Raw genomic sequence first — 19,143 nt, 5'->3', positions numbered from 1 at the left:
TTCTTTGACAGCTAAAGAAAAGAACAAGCAGACACAAACTGTGTGGAGGAACCAAGGATGAATTTTATATCTCTGTCTTCCACTAGTTACATTTTTCACTTTACTATTTCAATCCCTTATCATCGGATTTTTTTTTAATTATTTAAAGAGACTGGAAATACATTTTATGGACATGACAACTAAAAACAGGATCACCTCTTTCAGTTCTGATTGTGGGGAGAAAAACTACTTTTTTCAGGAGATTGCAAACTGAATATTTCTTTTGAGATTTGTTTTATGAGGAATTCCACAATTTATTGTTCCTACTGTGTACTGTACATTTGGCAGTACTTATATTTTTATTGGTAAAATGGAAGAATTTTAAAAATATAAACAAGTTATGGATGCTAAGATCATCCTGACAATGTCATTTACTATTTCAATCCCTTATCGGATTTTTTTTTTAATTATTTAAAGAGACTGGAAATACATTTTGGGGTAGATTTTTAAAAAGAGCGCGTTCGCGTACTTTTGTTTGCGCACCAGGCGCAAACAAAAGTACGCTGGATTTTAGAAGATATGCCGGCCCATAGGCCGCCGGTGCGCGCAGAGCCCCGGAACGTGTGTAGGTCCCGGGGTTTTTGGAAGGGGGCGTGTCAGGGGGCGGGACCCGATGACGCAGCGTTTCGGGGGCGGGGCGTTTCGGGGGCGGGACCGTAGGCATGGCGCCGGCCCGGGGGCGTGGTCCAGGCCTTCGGACCAGCCCCCCGGGTCGGAGCACGGGGCGCGCGTAGATTTACATCTGCTTCTCGCAGGCGTAAATCTACGGACAAAGGTAAGGGGGGGGTTTAGATAGGGCCGGGGGGGTGGGTTAGGTAGAGGAAGGGAGGGGAAGGTGAGGGGAGGGCGAAAGAGAGTTCCCTCTGAGGCCGCTCCAATTTCGGAGCGGCCTCGGAGGGAACGGTGACAGGCTGCGCGGCTCGGCGCGCGCCAGCTGCCCAAAATCGGCAGCCTTGCGCGCGCCGATCCAGGATTTTAGAAGATACGCGTGGCGTATCTTCTAAAATCTTTGTTTTAGAAGATACGCCACCTACGCGTGGCATATCTTCTAAAATCCTGGATCGGCGCGCGCAAGGCTGCCGATTTTGGGCAGCTGGCGCGCGCCAAGCCGCGCAGCCTGTCACCTTTCCCTCCGAGGCCGCTCCGAAATCGGAGCGGCCTCAGAGGGAACTCTCTTTCGCCCTCCTCTCACCTTCCCCTCCCTTCCTCTACCTAACCCACCCCCCGGCCCTATCTAAACCCCTCCCTTACCTTTGTCCGTAGATTTACGCCTGCGAGAAGCAGACGTAAATCTACGCGCGCCCCGTGCTCCGACCCGGGGGCTGGTCCGAAGGCCTGGACCACGCCCCCGTGCCGGCGCCACGCCCACGCTCCCGCCCCCGAAACACCACGCCCTCTCCCGAAACGCCACGTCATCGGGTCCCGCCCCCCGACACGCCCCTTCCAAAAACCTCGGGACCTATGCGCGTCTCGGGGCTCTGCGCGCGCCGGCGGCCTATGGAAAATAGGCGCGCCGGCACGCAAGGCCCTGCTCGCGTAAATCCGGGCAGATTTACGTGAGCAGGGCTTTTAAAATCCGCCCGTTTATGGACATGACAACTAAAAACAGGATCACCTCTTTCAGTTCTGATTGTGGGGAGAAAAACTACTTTTTTCAGGAGATTGCAAACTAAATATTTTTTGAGATTTGTTTTATGAGGACTTCCACAATTTATTGTTCCTTCTGTGTACTGTACATTTGGCAGTACATGAAAATGAAGAATTTGACTGTTTTCATACTACCTGTTTGATGAATGTAAATATTCTGAACTGTTTTGTATTGTGATAGAGATAAGATTGTATATAATAAATATCTGAAATGTTGATGCTATCTGTTCAATTGTATTTTCCTGACTATTCTTTCTGGCTGTCAATAGCTTACTGAACTCAAGTCCTTTTAATGGCAGTATGTAGTATGGTAAAAGTGTTTTTATCTGATAATTTTCTTTCCTCGTGTCCTGCTAGACCAATCCATTACCCTTTGGATTTCCTCATTCCTCAGCTGCCAGTCACAGAGATCACACACCCCTTATGCAATCAGTCTTTTGCATAAAAGGGGGAGTAGTCAGTGGCCCTGGTCAGCAGCCTCAGTCAGAGCAATCAGACAAGAAATCTCAAGTATGCCCTTTCTTTCAGTTCTTATTACATTTTTTATGATCGCTTGAGATCATCCCCTCCTCAGGGGAGGGCAAAGAGGGAGCATGGAGAGAGAAAGAGAATTGAGGGCTAGGCCCTTGTCCAAGCCTTTCTGTAGAAGGTCCAAGATTTGCAATACATCCATTTTCCATGATCAGATTCCATTCTCTTGACAGTCCACCTCAAACAACCTCCAGATTCTGACATAGGCTAAGGAGATTAAGTTTTTACATGCTTTCAGCATTGTGGCTAGTATGGATATTTCTTGTGAGTATCCTGTTTTGAAGTCGTACCTTCTCAAGAGCCAGACCATATCCCAAAGATGGAGAAGGTTCTCCTGTCTGTACCAGGCCCTGTCCTGGCTACCCCTGTTCTCAGGGTTGCCACACACTGTCTTATCAGGCCTTCTTCTTGGTCAGACCAGTGTTGCCGCCATCATTTTTATAGGTGGCCTTATCTTCTTTATCCTTCCTTACGTATCAGTCACCAAGATGAGAATATTAACCGAAGACTGACCTTGTGTATCAGATGGAAGCAGGTCACTGTATCCTTGGATTCCACATTGCAATGACTGACTTCTAGGTCTGGCCTGCACCTCCTGACAAGATCCTTACAAATATCTTCTCTTCCTACCAGATGTCATACTGCTAACTGGGACCCAGACTGGGTTAACACATGTCTATTCTTGGGCCACTCATAGTCTTTAATCTTGGCCAGAGAATCCTCTGTAGTATTCTGATGACCCTCGATTGTGCTTTGTTCAATAGTTCTAGTGCTGCCTCTTTTAGCCCAGCTTAGATGGGCCAGTATGGCCAGAGATCAGAGTGTCCCTTGGGCGGTCATTACTCTGCTTTCCCTATGGGGTGATGCTCTGATACCAGGTAACCTCTTTTTCTCCCCATCCTGACTACTTAACAGTGTATATTAGGGTGCTTTGAAAAGGTTTTTTCTATGAAACCAAACTAATTGAGTAGAAAAATCATTACTGCACTGTGAAACTGCTCTAAATAGAGTTGTAAAACTATTCAAGATTGTTGGCATGCCAGAATAAGTTGAAATGCTAGAATGTAGGCCAAAAGCTAAAAAGTATGTTGAGTTCAATATGACATATCGTTCCTGCCTTTACATTTTATTTATTTAGCATTTTTTTATATATACTGAGGTATAGCAGAGTTGCCTTCACTTCGGTTTACATTTATAACAACCTGTTACATTAAAAAATTTAAAATGTAATTTTAACAATAAACTGAGAACTGGCATATAATGTAGTATAAACAAAACAAGATATACAAAAGGATAGGTACATTGAAATATCTGAGTTCAAATCATAAAAGGAGACATCTGTAGCTTGAAAGCAGGAGAGATTGTCATAGGGGGAGATTGAATGTTAGAAGGCTATGGGATTATATTTTAAGATCATTGTGCGTGCTGTCATTAATAGTTTGGCTGAGTAGCCAGGCTTTTAGGTCTTTTTTAAAAGATTTTATGTTTTCTTGAACGGTTAGGTAATGAGGTAACGAATTCCATAACTTTGGGCCAATGATGGAAATGGCTCTGTTTCTGGTGGAAGACAGTTTGGCATGTGGAAGTGATGGAATCACTAGTTGAAGTTTACTAGTTGTTCTTGTGCGTAGAGAACAATGGATATGTATGATGTCATCAAGGGCAGTGTAGTCTGCTTTATAAATTGCTTTATGAAGTATTGAGAGAACTTTAAATTCTATTTTTTCTCTATTGGGAGCCACTGTAATTGGTTGAGAACAGGTGTAATGTGTTCAGATTTTCTTTTACCAGTCATGAGATAAAATTATAATTCCAACCAATTAGGAAAATGTTATGCAAACAAACTAGCTTATTGGTGTGTAAATTGGATGTGGCTATCTATTTAATTTGGTGTGTATTTAATCTGGCAGTGCTCTCTGAGACTACTAGCAAGTCAATTCAAAACAATCTCACACTCTCCTGAAATATTACATATTTTATCTAAAATAAAGTTCTTTCTTAAGATGCCAGTGTTTAAGCATTTATTTATAGAACCATAACAAGGGTCCTCAGTCTGAAATGAGGCACCCTGAAGTCCCTGCTCATTCCTCTTAAATCTAGTATGGGTACATCATCTTTGCCCTTCCTTGGCCCCACAAAGTAAAGTGAACACACACTCTATCCCTTTCCTGGTGGCAGGATTGGAATTATTGCTTTAAGTCCTGTATCCTTTGCAGGGATGCTTCTACTACAAACACTCTGAACTGCCAAACATGGGGGAAAATAAAAAATAAATCTGGAGCTGGAGTGGCATCATTGTGCAAGTACACCTTTAAAGTTATATTTGGATAACATTGGCTCACTAAAATATGGGCCACTTCCAAGGAAAGTAGAGTTAAATTGCTGCCTTGACTTACTAGCGGAGGGGCTTAGAATATTTTATTGGGCAGAGTAGCTACCATCCACAGCTTCAGCTGGGTTGGACCTCAGCCTCTTGGCCCTACAAAAGGACTAGAATCTCCCTCTAGATACCTGTGACGTTACCGACCCAGCCTCCTTGCCCTTATGCTGGTACTTTTTTATTTTATTTTTATTTATTTATCGAGTTTTATATACCTTCGTTCGGTTTCGCCATCACAACGATTTACTGTTTTGATGTTTAACAGGATGTTTAAAAATTCACGTGCTTGTTAAAATATTTATTGTAGGCGTTATAAGATAGTTCGGTTGTTGAACTGTACAGGTTAAATTATGTGCTTTGGATTGGTTCTACATGTTTATATGGGTCGGTAGGGAGGAAGTTATAACAGAGTCATTGGCTGTTGGTAGGCTTTGGTGAACATCCTAGTTCTTTTTTGAAGGTTTTCTAAGTCCTCACATGTTCAAATGACCTCTTTCCTCTGCCTGCCTTTGTGGCTTGGTTTTGCCTAAGTCCTTTACTAGATTCTCTAACTTCACCAACAAGGAGCCCCCTCTCCGCTCCCAAATGGGAGCTTACACAGACATGCCTTAGATGCTGAGTCCGTTGCCCAATTATGGAGCCACAGTAGTCTTCTAATTGCCATCTCAAAGGCAATCGACCTTCAGGATAACTTGACCAGGTCATTCAATATATGTGCCAAAAAGGCTACCGCCAATTCTCTGGTATTGTTGAACACAGCTTAGGGTAGCTTGAGCTAATAACTCCAGAAAATAGAGTCCTGAATTGTCATGTCCACTGTGGCGAAGGCCTGCTTTAGAACCGCCTCTGTCTTCCTTCCTGGGGTCCCTCAAGGCCCCCAGGAAGGAAGGGCACCTTCCTCTATGGGATGGTGGTTTTGCAAGCCATAGCTGACATGAGCATGTCCACTCTTGGGACGCGCAGCAGCTAATTCTTCTCATCCTCAGGGAGAGGATATAATCACTCCATTATCCTGCCGCCTTTGAGCCACCCTGAGAGAAGTTCCATTCTGACAGTACCATCCATCTTAGGACCTCATTTAATGAAATAGTTCTTGTGGGCTTACTAATGACCTGTAAGATATAGGTTGCCCTCCGACATGTCCTCTGTTTTAGTGTTTGCTGTTTTCAAGGCTGTCTGAATGCTGGTGATGAAGTCTGCAAGTTCTTCCTCAAAGAGCACTGTCCTTCCTGAGAACTCCTGGGTACACGCGGCGCAGATCTGACTGCCAGCCATCCTTCTCCTGGAGTCTGGCGCGGTGGTCATACCAGGCAAATCCCTCCACTTCCACGTCTCCTGTGAGCAGTTAGGGGCTCCAGTTCTGTTCCCCAAAGATCCATGGTCTAGGGATTTTGCACTTGCCATAAAGCCCATCTTCTACATAGCACAGAAAGCCTGGTATATTATGAGGACAAAATCAGGGGAAAACCCTCTAGGGTGAACTCCTGCCGTATCCCTAAGCTGATTCTAGAACAAAGCCCTGCTATGAGTCTATCATACTGCTCCTTTGGGCTGCTTCAGTTTCCCCTTCCACAAGAGGAGCTACCAAGTCTACTTGTCCTGGAATGAGACCTTTTTTCCCTAGGGTAAGGGAAGCAGCATCCATCCATAGCTGATGTTTCACCCCTCCCGAAGCTCTTCCCCTACATGAGAAGAGATACAGTTATGCCCTTCCCAGGTGTCCACATCCGGTTTGCCATCACAAGATGGGCAGAAGGAGCCTACCTTACTGGGCACCTTCCAAGTGCCAAGGAGCTGCACCTGCAGCCACAGAGTATGTTTTCAGCTGTTAGCGTCTCACTGTATCCAGGTACAAATTGTACTTATATAGAGAATCCCCACAAATCCCAGCTCCAAATCCTCTGCCCAGATAGCTTTAGCATTTCTAAATAATTGTAGCAAGTTTTTCACTGTGCCAATAGTTAGCTATTCTAGCAACTGCATTTTTTTTTTTTGCACAATGCGGTGCTACCGCTGGTGTACAGGCCTGCCTTAACCCCTGCTGTGGCTCGGTGCGGCCTACACTCTCTTCCTTTTCATGTGCTTCACCCTCTGGCTTACTCACCACCTACCTAATACCGCTGCTCAATGCTGCTGTGCTTTAGACCACTGAAGTCCTCGCTCATATGGTGTAGAAAAACTCTTGCTTTTACTTAGTTGTATTCATCTCAGTCTGAGCAAAGCAGAACACTCAACAACCAAAAAACGGGGTGTCAGGGAGTCAGAGACAGCGAGCGTGAGAGAGCTCAAGCCCCAGAACAAAACTCTTTTTGATAAAGGCAAGTCCCTCAGGATCACCACTTACTAGGGAAGGAAGTCAACCTAGGAGGGATCCTCAGACCCTCGCAAACAAGGATCCAAGCCCTAGGTACCTACAGCCAGAAAGAAATCTCTGGGAGACAGCTGCACTGGGAAAATCAACCCTGAGAGGTTGTTATCCCAGAAGCTAGTAAACTCCACCAGCCAGGGTGCAACTGATGAATCTGGGAGTAAACAATGAGTTATTCTACCCATGTTTGCAGCTACCTCTGCCTACTTTCCCTTTTATGCAAAAGAGTAACATCATAAGTGGGGTGTGACCTCTGTCTCTGAAAGCTAAGGAATGGGGAAAACCCAAGCAGGTCTAGCAGGAAGAAAAGGGACTGCTGCTCAGCCACCAGGCTGACCCTGCAGGTACACTTTCAATATTAGTGCTCGGATAGAAACTTGGATTCTAACCTTCAAAAAAACATACATGAGCAGGCACGATTTTGAAAATCTAGAATCAAAAGTAAATATCATTGTGTAGTAAATAATGATTTCTCCTTTTTCAATGCAAAAATAAAAGAAAAAGAGGTTATTTGACTTTTCTTCACCTGCCAACCAATGGCAGTGCAAATGAGGTGCCACTTTCAGCCCATAAAAGGCTGACAGTTTCTCCAAAGCACGGGTGGGAGAAATCTTTTGGACCCAATGGCTGCACTGAGGGCCCAGTTCAGGTGTGTGGGGGAGGGGATGGAGCCAATGAAGGTCCCTCCTGAGTTTCATTCCAGTTTGAGGAGTTACAACTGCCCGAGAGTCAAGTGGCGACACCACTTCCAGATGTGGATGTCCCTTTCGGGCAGCAGGGACATGCTGTTGCCACTGTGTTTCAGGCGCAGTCTTGCTGTTGCAAGCCAGATCAAAGCCTCCCATGAACTGGATATGACCTGCTGGCTGTAGATTGCCCTCTTTAACATGCAGATTTTGTGCTTTTAGCTGTAAAGAATGTGAGTATAAAGTACTACTTGTAGATCCACAGTTAATTTTAAAATTGTCCCCAGTCTTAACATACCTGAAAAGAGTGATTAAAAATTCAAAGTGAGCATAAAGTCAGATGCGAATGGAGACTGCTCTGAAGGGCTGGGGGGAGCTGAGATTTTGTGCCAGGGATTTAAAAAATAATTCAAATGCATATTGGAGTTAATATTTCAGGTTTCAGACTTACGAGAAACCACCTATGTCTACAATCAGAATAAACCTACCCTTCATATCAACATCCTCACAGTTCCTCTCTGCTCCTCCTCCTGCATCAGGTCATGTGATGCACTCCAGTCCACCATCTGTCTTTCAAACACACACACACAAAACCTCCCCTAAATACAAAGGAGGCAGGAGAAATGGTAGGGATGAGGGCGAGACCAGAATCCAGCACACTGGGCATAAACCAAGCCTTTCAATAGCAACTATCGCACATAGGGCCTCTGACCTGCTAAGCCTCACCCACAATTCTGAAACAGTGTCGGCCCTGCAAGGTAATAATTGACTAGGGCACAGACAGAGATTTGTTTCTGGCATTAGGAACTTGCAGAGGCTTTGCATATTTTTAACCAACAATTCAGATAAAAGAATCCTCAGAAAGTCCGACTCTTCTGTGGAAAAAGAAAACAGCAGGAGCAAAAGATCACGAGCAAAGACAGTATCTTTAGGTAATAACAGAATGCTTCTTGTCTTTGATTGTTTTCAGTGGAATATGGCAGCTTTCCAAGCAGCTCCACCAGCCTGCAGTTGTCGTCTTTGACTCCTTGTGTTGTACTGCTAATATGGTTGCTGCCATCACTTTGGACATTTATAAATCGGGGATCTGTGTCCAGCCACCTCGGAGTGCGGGGAGGAATGCTAGTACAAGGGTCTGCCCATTCAGCCTGTGCTTAAGCGGTGTCTTACGAAGCTGGAGATTTCACTCTGCTTATCTTGGTTCTCCCTCCGTCTGGCACCACTGAGGATCCAAGGAATCCACGCAGTTCATTTCACGCTCACAAAGCTCCGCTGGTTTGGAATCCTTACAATGCATTTCATCGCCCCTGATTGATTCTACCCCCAAGCCCTGAACACAGTAACTGTTATTGCTCAGCTGCTGTAACTGAGCAGAACATTTAAATAAGAATCTAATAAACAACTTTCCTTTCCTGCACACATTGACTCCAGCTTGGGGACAAGGCAGGTCTCCTTTACTGCACCCATTGACTCCAGCTTGGGTACAAGGCAGGTCTCCTTTCCTGCACACATTGACTCCAGCTTGGGGAAAAGGCAGGTCTCCTTTACTGCACACATTGATTCCAGCTTGGGGATAAGGCAGGTCTCCTTTCCTGCACACATTGACTCCAGCTTGTGGACAAGGCAGATCTCCTTTACTGCACACACTGACTCCAGCTGGGGAAAAGGCAGGTCTCCTTTCCTGCACACATTGACTCCAGCTTGTGGAAAAGGCAGGTCTCCTTTACTGCACACACTGACTCCAGCTGGGGAAAAGGCAGGTCTCCTTTCCTGCACACATTGACTCCAGCTTGTGGAAAAGGCAGGTCTCCTTTACTGCACACATTGACTCCAGCTTGTGCCAGGGTTAGGGCAGTGTGTGCAGGAAGATCACAACACCCCTGGTATCATGGTTAGGGCACAAGTTCTAGTCACATTGACTGATCACATTACTTTTTTTGTCACGCTACCAACTGTTTCCATTTCCCATTCCCCATATACTGTCAGTGGGAACCTTGGTAACATGAATAAATAAGAGGGCAGCCAATAGGAATACATATTCATTCCTAAACTGACCTTAACTGACCTGAAAAGTGTCAAATTGTATCATTTTCTGTTAGTTTTTTCCGATTAGTGCGCACTAACTCCCGTTAGTGCGCACTAATCGGAAAAAACGATTTTTAACGATTTTTTAACTAAAAAATTGTGCCAAACACGATTTTCTTCTCCTGCCAGACGATTTCGATCGTTAAGACGATAGCGCACACGATTCACATCCCTAGAGATTTGTCATCTAGTTCTGGCTATGAACACAGCATACCCTGTCTATTCACTATCTATAGTCTTCTCTACAGCTCAGCAACCCTGGGATCGCTGTTCCTCTCGGGACTCCCTGCTGGGAGTGCTGTCATCTGTCATCAGCCCAAGGATTCACCTATTTTCTGTCTGTCCAGCTGAGCACCTTATCCAGTACTCCGCTGGTACAAATTGCCAACTCTGCAGTCTTCATCATATCATATTGCCATTCCTTAAATGACCCATAGGAGGCAGTTCACTACAGATTGCTACTCCTGCCCTTGGGGAGGGGATTCTATCAGACTGTTATTCTCATCTGCTAGCTCCTCCCATCCGCATAGCAGATCTACAACAGATTGCCAACCGCTAGCAGAAGCTGAACACTTCTCTTTTTGAAAAGCTTGTTTAAAGAGCCAGGTTTTTAAACTTTTTCTAAAGGTTTTGCTGTCTCTTTGTAATCTTAACTCCAAGGGCATGGAGTTCCATAGTATGGGTCCAGCCAAGGATAGCGCCACTTTGTTTGTGTATTTTCTTGCATGAGTAAGTGTCAAGGTTTGGGAATAGGGGCACTCATTCCAGAAAGCATGATGAAGACACCTTCATCTAGTGAAGCAAGGATATAGAGCAGTGATGCAAAAACATTCCTAACGGAATTGAAGAAAGCATGCAGGGGGGTCAACTTGCTGGTGCGGTGGTTACTACCCTTAGCTGAAGGCATTGAGATTACTACCATCCACCAATAAGCCTTGATGCTTTTAATGCAATTGCAACAATTGCTTCAATGGCAGGGGGAAAAGGGGAACTGGATTCACACAACAACAAGAGTGCCCTGACATACGTTCTGGGGTACTGATACACAGGCATAAGGGAGAAAACACTGGACTGCTTCTATGGCAAAGTTCATAAGCAAAGCACATCAAGCAGCATTGTCTGAATTTTCAAGGAAGCTTTTCACCCAGGAAAAAAATGTTGCTAGCTGCAATTTTATGGGTTATCATAAAGCTTGAGATCTGCACGGAGTGGTAGTTACTATCCTTAAGAGAAACATGGGAGTACCCTGCACAGAGCGGCAGTTACTGCCCTAAGTGACTTGCTGGGCAGACTGGATGGACCTTTGGTCTTTTTCTGCTGTCATTACTATATTATGTAATACAATATATAAATTGTAGGATTCCTGAAAAGTTCAATAGAAGAAGCATCAAGAAATTCCACCCAGAACTAATGGGAGTCTACATTTTTGGGTCTCACACACACATCCATGGTTTGTACATATGCATGGATCCAAAACCCCCAGCCCATCGGAATCCACATGTTATCTTGACCTATCTTCTAGATCAATTACCTATTTGTTGTATTTGGTGTTGTTTTGTGGAATTTTAATAATTATGTATGTAATAATAATTTTAATAATTATGTATGTAACATTGGTTACCTGCTGTGAACACAGGATTGTTAGGATCCATGGCTGTGGCCGCCCGCGGACGGGTCCCCTTACCTCTGCCAGGAGGCTCCCAGGCCTGGCTCTCCCCCATTGCCGCCTGCTGCGGCCACTGCCGACCATGCCAATGCGACCTGCCCTCGCTGCACGGCCCGCCATTTTCCCGGCCTCTGCACTTGCTCCCCTAGGTGCGCGCGCTGTCGCACTCAATTTAAAGGGCCCGTGGCGGGAATGTCCCCTGCGGCTCCTGAAGATGAAGTCAGCTAGGGCGGGTATATATACCCGGCCCTGACGCCAACACTTTGCCTTAGCAATGGGTCCTGCTCAGATATTGAGTGCGTAGTCTGCATTGTTCCAGCCTTGCCTTCCTGATCCTGTGCTCCTGCCTCAGTTCCGTTCCTGCTCCTGCCTTGGACTTCTGCCTGGTCCTTCGTCTACGCATGAGCTCCGCCTGCCCTGACCTCCAGCTTGTCTCTTCGTCCCTGCTACCTATCCTGATCTCTGGCCTGTTCCTGGTTTTGTCTGTCTGCTGCCTGCCTCATCCTTGCCTGCCTGACACCATGCTGCCTTCTCCTTGGACTCCTCGATGTGAGAGACCCGCACCTAAGTCCTGCCGGCCCCAGCACCCAAGGGCTCAACCTGCAGGGAACGTGGGCTGGTAAAGGTGAAGCTCCAGCTGGGTCTTCTCAGCCAGCAACACCTCCCAATGACAAGGGCCACTAGGGGCCTCCCCTTGGTGGCAGTATCAACCTCATCTCAGCTCAAGGGTCCACATACACAAGGATAGATGCAGGCTATACATATTTAAATGAATAAATAAATAAACTATTCTGAAAATTTGGTGAGGCTAGGACACCAGATATAAAAGTTAGTAGGGACACACAGACATCACAATTTAAGAAACCTTTTGTTTGGGAAAATAGGTTAAAAAGAGGAAAGAAGGATGGGTGAAAAGGAGAAAAAAGATGACGTATTTGGGAAGATGGGAGTTATAGAAATTGCTGGAAAGAGTTAAACAAGTTAAAATAAAGACTACAGTGTGAAGTGAAAAATGTAGTGTGATTGTTCAGTTAGCCCACGTGACAACGTGTAGAAATAAAGATCAAACAGTTGTGACATTTTTATCGACTAATTTAATACATTTGTGGCTAGCTTTCACACTTTGAAAAGTACAATTTTCATAATACAGTTAATTACATTTCTTTGTAGTTATAACTTAAAATATGTCATGAATCCTGCCCGCGGGCTTCCCCGCGAGCAGGCTCCTCACCTCCATGCTGCTGCCTTCCCGATGCGGCCGGACGCCGCCGACGTCGGGCCTTCTCCGCGGCTGGAGACGCGGACTCTGTTGCCTCTCGCGGCCTGGAGGCCGCCCATTGTGCTCCTTTTCCTCAGCGGCAGGGAGCCGCAGACTGTGCTTCATCTTCGCGGCCTGAGGCCGCAGTCCCCAGTCTCGTGTAGCGGCTGGAGCCGCCTTCAAGTCCTCCTGCAGCGGCAGGAGCCGCTGCCGATGTCGGGGCCTGCTCCTCGGCCCAGCCCTGCTTCGTCCTCTTCGGCATCTGTGCAGGACTGCTGACCATGGTCCTACACAGCTTCCTGTTCCTGCTCCTAGGCACGCGGCCGCGCATCTTTGCAAGATTTAAAGGGCCCACGGCCGGATATGCCCTGGGCCCCACCTAAGGACTGTTTCCTGTGCCAGCCCTATATAAGAGCTGCTCCTGCATTTCACCCTTGCCTTGTATCGGAGTTACTTCACTCCTGGAAGTTCCTGTCTTCCAGTGCTCCGTCAGGTCTCTGTTTATCGTTGGAGCTCCATGTCTCGTCTGCTTCCTGTGTTTCATGTCTTCGTCTCCTGAGGTCCCTCGTCCAGGCTTCCTGATGTTTCACTTCCCGATGTTCTTCTCCTGCGCCTGTAACTTCTCCTCACCTGCCGGCTCCTATGGTTCTCCGGATGACACTCGCTCCGTCATTGGAGTCTCCTCGCAGCTGGATCCATTTCCTGTGCTCCCAAGTCCTCCTCACCTGCCAGCCCCTGTGGTTCTCCAGATGACACCGGCTTCGTCATTGGAGTCTCGCCTTGGCTGGATTCCCTTCCTGCGCTCGTCCTGCTCTCTGCGTGGTCTGTGACTAGCCTCTTCAGGTTGTGTAGGGCGCGCAGTGGAACAGAATGGTCCGTGACCAGTCCCGCGGGTGGACTGTGTAGGTCGCCCTGAGAGACAGTGCCAATGTCTAATTTTCCCAGCTTCTTGTCTCGTCCAAGAGTCTTCCAAGTTCCCCGTCTCATTGAGAGTCTTCCAAGATCCTCATCCACTTCCAGTGTCTTCACGTCGTGAGTCTTCTGTGTCACAAGGCCTCTGTCTGCCCTCATCCTCAGTCTGGCCTGCTGCTTCATGCCGATACCAAGCGGCAGGTCCGAAAGGGCTGGGAACGGTTGGAGGACTGTTCATATACCAACATCAGCTTGTTGGCTCCGAAAGAATGCAGGTCTAGCAGAGGGTCAGCCCTTGTCTTCGTCCATGCTGGGACACGCCACCAACCCTCGGTTCGATCCTGGATTCGTCTGGGATCGGGCTGAGGCCCAAGGGCACACTAAAATCCCCTCAGCTGGGATCGCTCCCTAGCGTTCCCAAAATATAACAAAATGCAAGGCCTTCCTAGGCCATCCAAAACCTAACAAAATATGTGAGCTAAAGAAGTAGATACTAGCAAAGAAGGACCTTTTGCTTCACCCATTCTGCCCATTTATCTTTTCTTGCACTACTTTGCCAGTCATCATCTTCCCTTGTCTTCTCCATGGCCCTCCGTATCTGTAGCAAACATGCTTGAAGTCTGTTACAGTTTTGGTCGCTATCACTTCTGCTAGTAGGCTATTATAGGCATCCACCACCACCCTCTCAGTAAGAAAAGTATATCTGAGACTCCTTCTCTTCAGCATCTGCTCTGGGTTCAAATCTCAGACACTGGGATTTTAGCCAAGGGACTTCTACCTGCACGCCCACAGGACTTTGTACCTTGGGAGCCTATCCGAAACACATACACACACTCTGACTCAGTACATCACAGTTCCAGGACTTTACGATAGGTTTAATTCAACAATAAGATAACAGAGAAGAGTTAATTGCAGATAATATATATTTTATGTGGTGAATAAAATTGTTTTAATTAACTATAAGGTACTGGGATCCTGCCAGGTACTTGTGACCTGGCTTGGCCACTGTTGGAAACAGGATACTGGGCTTGATGGACCTTTGGTCTGACCCAATATGGCAAGTCTTATGTTCTAATTAACACAGTGCTTCATCTATATATTTATTTTATATACATAAGGTTGTGGAAGCATTTAAATTATAGGTTGTACACTGTCTATCATTTTCTCCATCAGGTTTGGAAAGTGATATAATTTCTTCTTGGTTTTCTCTATATTAAAAACTGGCACTTACATGGAAGTGATGATCCCTCCCTCGAGGTATTCTTGTCAGTTCAGAGCACATCTGTTAATACTCTCTTTGGCTTCGGGCCTGGTGCTGCCCAGTTGTTTACCTTCACACCTTGGAACTGCTGGCTCCAACTTTCATAAGCATTTTTTTAGCATTTCATAGTGCAAAGCTGTAAATATAAGTTTACTGAGAAGTTGGCCAAACTAGTCTCAGTTCCTAGTACACAGATACCTTCCATTTCAGCTTAATATCATGACCCCCTTGCCCTTAAGCTTCTTTTTCAATGGAAAATTATATCTTGTGCTTTATTGAAGCCTGATGGATATTTGATTGTTTCTGCTTAGCACATCTATCAGTGCAGGTGATTCTTATGATAGCTTTGGGCGCTATCACTTAAGAGGGTAACTTTCAAAGGATTTCTACAGGTAAAAACGGTCCTTTAACCACAGCAATGGCCTGCCCACCCGGTATGCAGGTAAACTTACATGCATATAACCTCTATATGTATACCTGTGAGCAGATTCATTCCTAGAAATAGGGATGAGGAGTTGTTTGCACTTAGACAGTTACTTTTGAAAATGGAAAAGTATGTGAGTACATCTCCCCCCAGAATATTTCTGTGCACAAATTAACAGGTGCAACTATTCGTAGGTAGTTTTTGTGGGATAATTCTCAAAGGTAAATTATGTGCATATTTTCTATTTGAAAATAACTCAAAAGTTAACTGGCTAAATTAATATTTGGGCACATAATTGGCTAAATTCTAGCTAGTTTTTTATCCAGCTAAAATTTGGCTAGATAAGTCAGGGCATTCTGGGGTCATAACTGGGAGGAGTTGAGTTAACCAGATAAGTTATCTAGCTAACTATGATATTCAGAATTAGCCAGGTAAGTTATTTCAGCTAAGTCTGGTCATCCCATAGACCTGTCCTTATCTGGCTAACTTTAGGATAGCTGGATAGATTCAGCGGCACAGCCGCATTGATGAATATGTAGGCTAAGTTTGTTCAGCTAACTTGTCATTCCACACAGTGGCAGAATATGGGGCACATATTCGGGAGAATCTAGCTGCCCAAATACAGAAAAATTATATAATTTTCAATATTAATTTTTACAAAAATGTATTTAAGCAAAATGCATATCAAAACCTATCTAGACAATTAAAACCTATCCCAAACATACAGCACCCTTAAAAATTTATTAACACTTGAATATATATTTTACATATTTCATCCCACTTTTTATAGTCCCTCTTCTTTTATATTCCACACTCTTTGTATTTTATTTGTGTTTTCTATTCTCAAAACTTCATTATTTCATCACGTCACATAATAATGTGATCCTCTCTCTTTATGGTCCAACAAAGATCTCTGTTTCACCCTCTCTCATAAGGGCTTCCTCAGGGACTAACCAAAACTATTCTTAGATGATAATTCTTCCAATCATGTCCTATAATAACAAATCTTAAATTATTCCTTAACCCAAGGGTTCTCTCCTAATGTCTCCAAAATATCCCAGCTTACCATATACCAATACTTCAAACACAAATCCGTCACTCAGTGTATATATGTTTTTTTACTCACAATGGCAACTCTCAACAATTTAAATCTCCTTCATCTCTTCAATTTATCACAAATACCAGTTTCTATAATCAAAAAACACACAAAGTTAAAATACCTTACCCACACTATATATCCGACTCTTGCTGCCATATTCCCCCTTACATTTTACCGAACCGATGTTCTCTATCGCTGTTTTCTGTACATCACCACAGACTATCTCCTACCTCCTCTTTATAAAGCTAGACTAATAAAAAAATCATTTGATGACAATATACACCTGAATCCCATTCATTCATATTCAAAATGTTGCTATATTGCAAAAAATTTACTAAACCAATCTTCACTACCTCAACCCATCAAAATACTATGTAGTAAACTTTTATATTGCCATACGACATCTGTATTTCAATATCTGCCATAGAATGCTGATCCACCTAATAAAATTACTTCATAGGAAGGCATTCCATTCAATAGGTCCATTAAGACCCTGAGGCACTGACGTGAGCCAATTAAAAATAAAACGTTCGATTTTCCTTAACAGCGATGATAAGTCTCCACCATTCTTTAAATGTAATTTTTTAATTACAAAGAATTTAATGTCCTCCAAAGTGTGATGTAATTCTACCCAATGTTCCACCAGTGGGGCATATGCCCTCATGGACTTTATACGACTTCTATGTTCAATGATTTGTAATCTAATCGATCTCACTGTTTGTCCCACTTATATTAAACCACACGGGCATAGTATAGTGTAAATAACTCCACTAGTATTACAAGTAAACAATTCTGGTAATCTATATGTCTGATCTAAATTTGGATGCTGAAAGTGTTTTAACGTCAAAACATGTGGACATACAGAATTAGGCAGCTAAATCCCACAAGGGAAAAATTCTGTCTTCACAGTGGCCAAATCTAACTGCTGAAAAGTGTGTTGCCCCCACAAGTGGTTGAGTGGAAGGGACTTAAGCCATCAACCAACGGCACACAAAAAGCAATCCTAAATCTAAGCAACCAAATTCTGGCAACCTAGATTTTGGCTAATTTTCAAATTTTGCGTTACTTAAATTAATCCTAAAATCACTGCTTAGGATTGTTAGCTGGTGATCTTAGGCACTTGGGATCAGCTCAAAATCAGCCCCTAGCTAATCAGAATTTTGGACACTCTTTCCACAAAGTGCCAGATAAGATATGGCCAAATCATATAAAGCACATAAAAATATTATTTATTTATTTATTTATTTGGAGCTTTTATATACCGAGGTTTAGCGAATGCCTTCACCCCGGTTTACATTGGAACAAACAATTATACATAGAACATGTCGTAAAACACAAATTTATGCATAGAACAGGTCATGGAACAGGTTGTAACAGGTTATAACTGAAACCAATTAAAGGGAACGAAAGTGAAACAAAGAAGGTAGCTAATAACTAATACAAAGAAGGTAGCTAATAACTAATACATGTTTTACCAATCCAATACATTTAAAGGAAGAAAAAGAAACATTACAACCTGCTTAACAATGCATTTAACCCAAAGTTATTTAATGGCATATCCAATAATATGAGGGCTAATGAGCTTCATTAATGGAGCCTCAATGTGACGTAGGTTCAACTTGGAAAACTTGGCCTTTTCAAGGTTCTTCCATATCTCTCTGGTCAGATCACACTCATCGAACAAACATTGCCAGTTTGGGCTGCACACTTGTTGAAAGTAGTAGTCCCAGCTGGCACGGTCTGCAGCCACATGTTCTATGAAATAATAAGCTCCACCCTAGGAGAAAAAAAGAAATTCATTAGGACATGTTTGGAATCCAGGATTCCATGGTGGGCACCCCTCCTTGGAAAGGGTATTCATTGTTACAAGAAGTACTACAAAGGGGGCTTTGGAGACACTAATCCATGAAAGATTGTTTAAACTGGGTTTATTTTCTTAAGAAACAGACAACTGAAGGAGGAATTTAATTATACTTAAAATATATCAGTGGGATGGATTATCTGGGAATTTTATAAAATTATGATTGGTCAGGTATGTTCCTCCCTAGGAAGAATGTATAAAGCTCTTTTAACAACTGTGGCATTTCCCTTAGTGGCTGTGTTAGCCCCTATAATAGTTCTACATAAACCAGGTCGGGACCCTTTACGATCTCAACACTTAAGAGGGGCATTTAACATTTTGCTTTAGGGTGTTATCGTGTGTATTAGTGCCCTAATGCACATGATAATATCCTGGCAACTGTGCTGTTCATACTTCTGTATATCTAAAACTGCTCCCCTAAAACCTACCCTACTCCCCAAACCTCACCCCAAGTTACTAGTTCCTTCTTTTACAGTGGTTTAGTTAATTTATGTGTGAGTCTCTCTCTCGCGATAGATTTCTCAGCTTGTGATGTCAAAATACAGTGTTGCAAAAAAAAAAAACCAAAACCAAACAAAAAACAAACCTTTGTTACACCCTCTTTAACACAGGCACTATTTCTGCTATATTTATAACGAAATAATGAATCTAGGGCTAAGTCTTATGTTAGAAATCACACTAAAAAACAAACTGATAACTTAAGAAAATCACTTTTATTTATTTTTTAAAAGCAGAATAAAATGTCCTTGCCTCCCTCCCCCATGGCTGTCCCTACAGTTTGAATCCTTCTCTTTTATTTAAATCCTTCCAAATCCAATTCTTCATCATTGGAATATCCGAATAAATCATGGATCTGTTCTTTGGGGATACCATCAACATAAATGTCTTCGCTGTCTCCATCTGTTGAATCAACATCCAATGCTGAT

General features: G+C 44.0%; 1 protein-coding gene across 2 annotated transcripts in view; it reads right to left on the bottom strand.

Annotated features, from left to right (window-relative positions):
* Nucleotides 1–17,581: 17,581 nt before the first annotated feature.
* The window catches only part of LOC115087595 (methyltransferase-like protein 7A), a 28,402-nt gene continuing 26,840 nt past the window's right edge, over nt 17,582–19,143 (bottom strand). Inside the window, exon 3 of one of the 2 annotated variants that reach the window (XM_029594975.1) lies at nt 17,582–18,133. In XM_029594975.1, the coding sequence (XP_029450835.1) occupies nt 17,900–18,133 (234 nt within the window). In that variant the 3' untranslated portion in view covers nt 17,582–17,899. The remainder of the gene's footprint in view (nt 18,134–19,143) is intronic. The other variant, XR_003855549.1, reaches the window with a different exon arrangement.

Source organism: Rhinatrema bivittatum, chromosome 3, assembly GCF_901001135.1.
Source record: "Rhinatrema bivittatum chromosome 3, aRhiBiv1.1, whole genome shotgun sequence".
Taxonomy (NCBI): domain Eukaryota; kingdom Metazoa; phylum Chordata; class Amphibia; order Gymnophiona; family Rhinatrematidae; genus Rhinatrema; species Rhinatrema bivittatum.
Note: the sequence above shows the minus strand (reverse complement) of the source record. Positions and strands in the feature narration are given on the sequence as shown.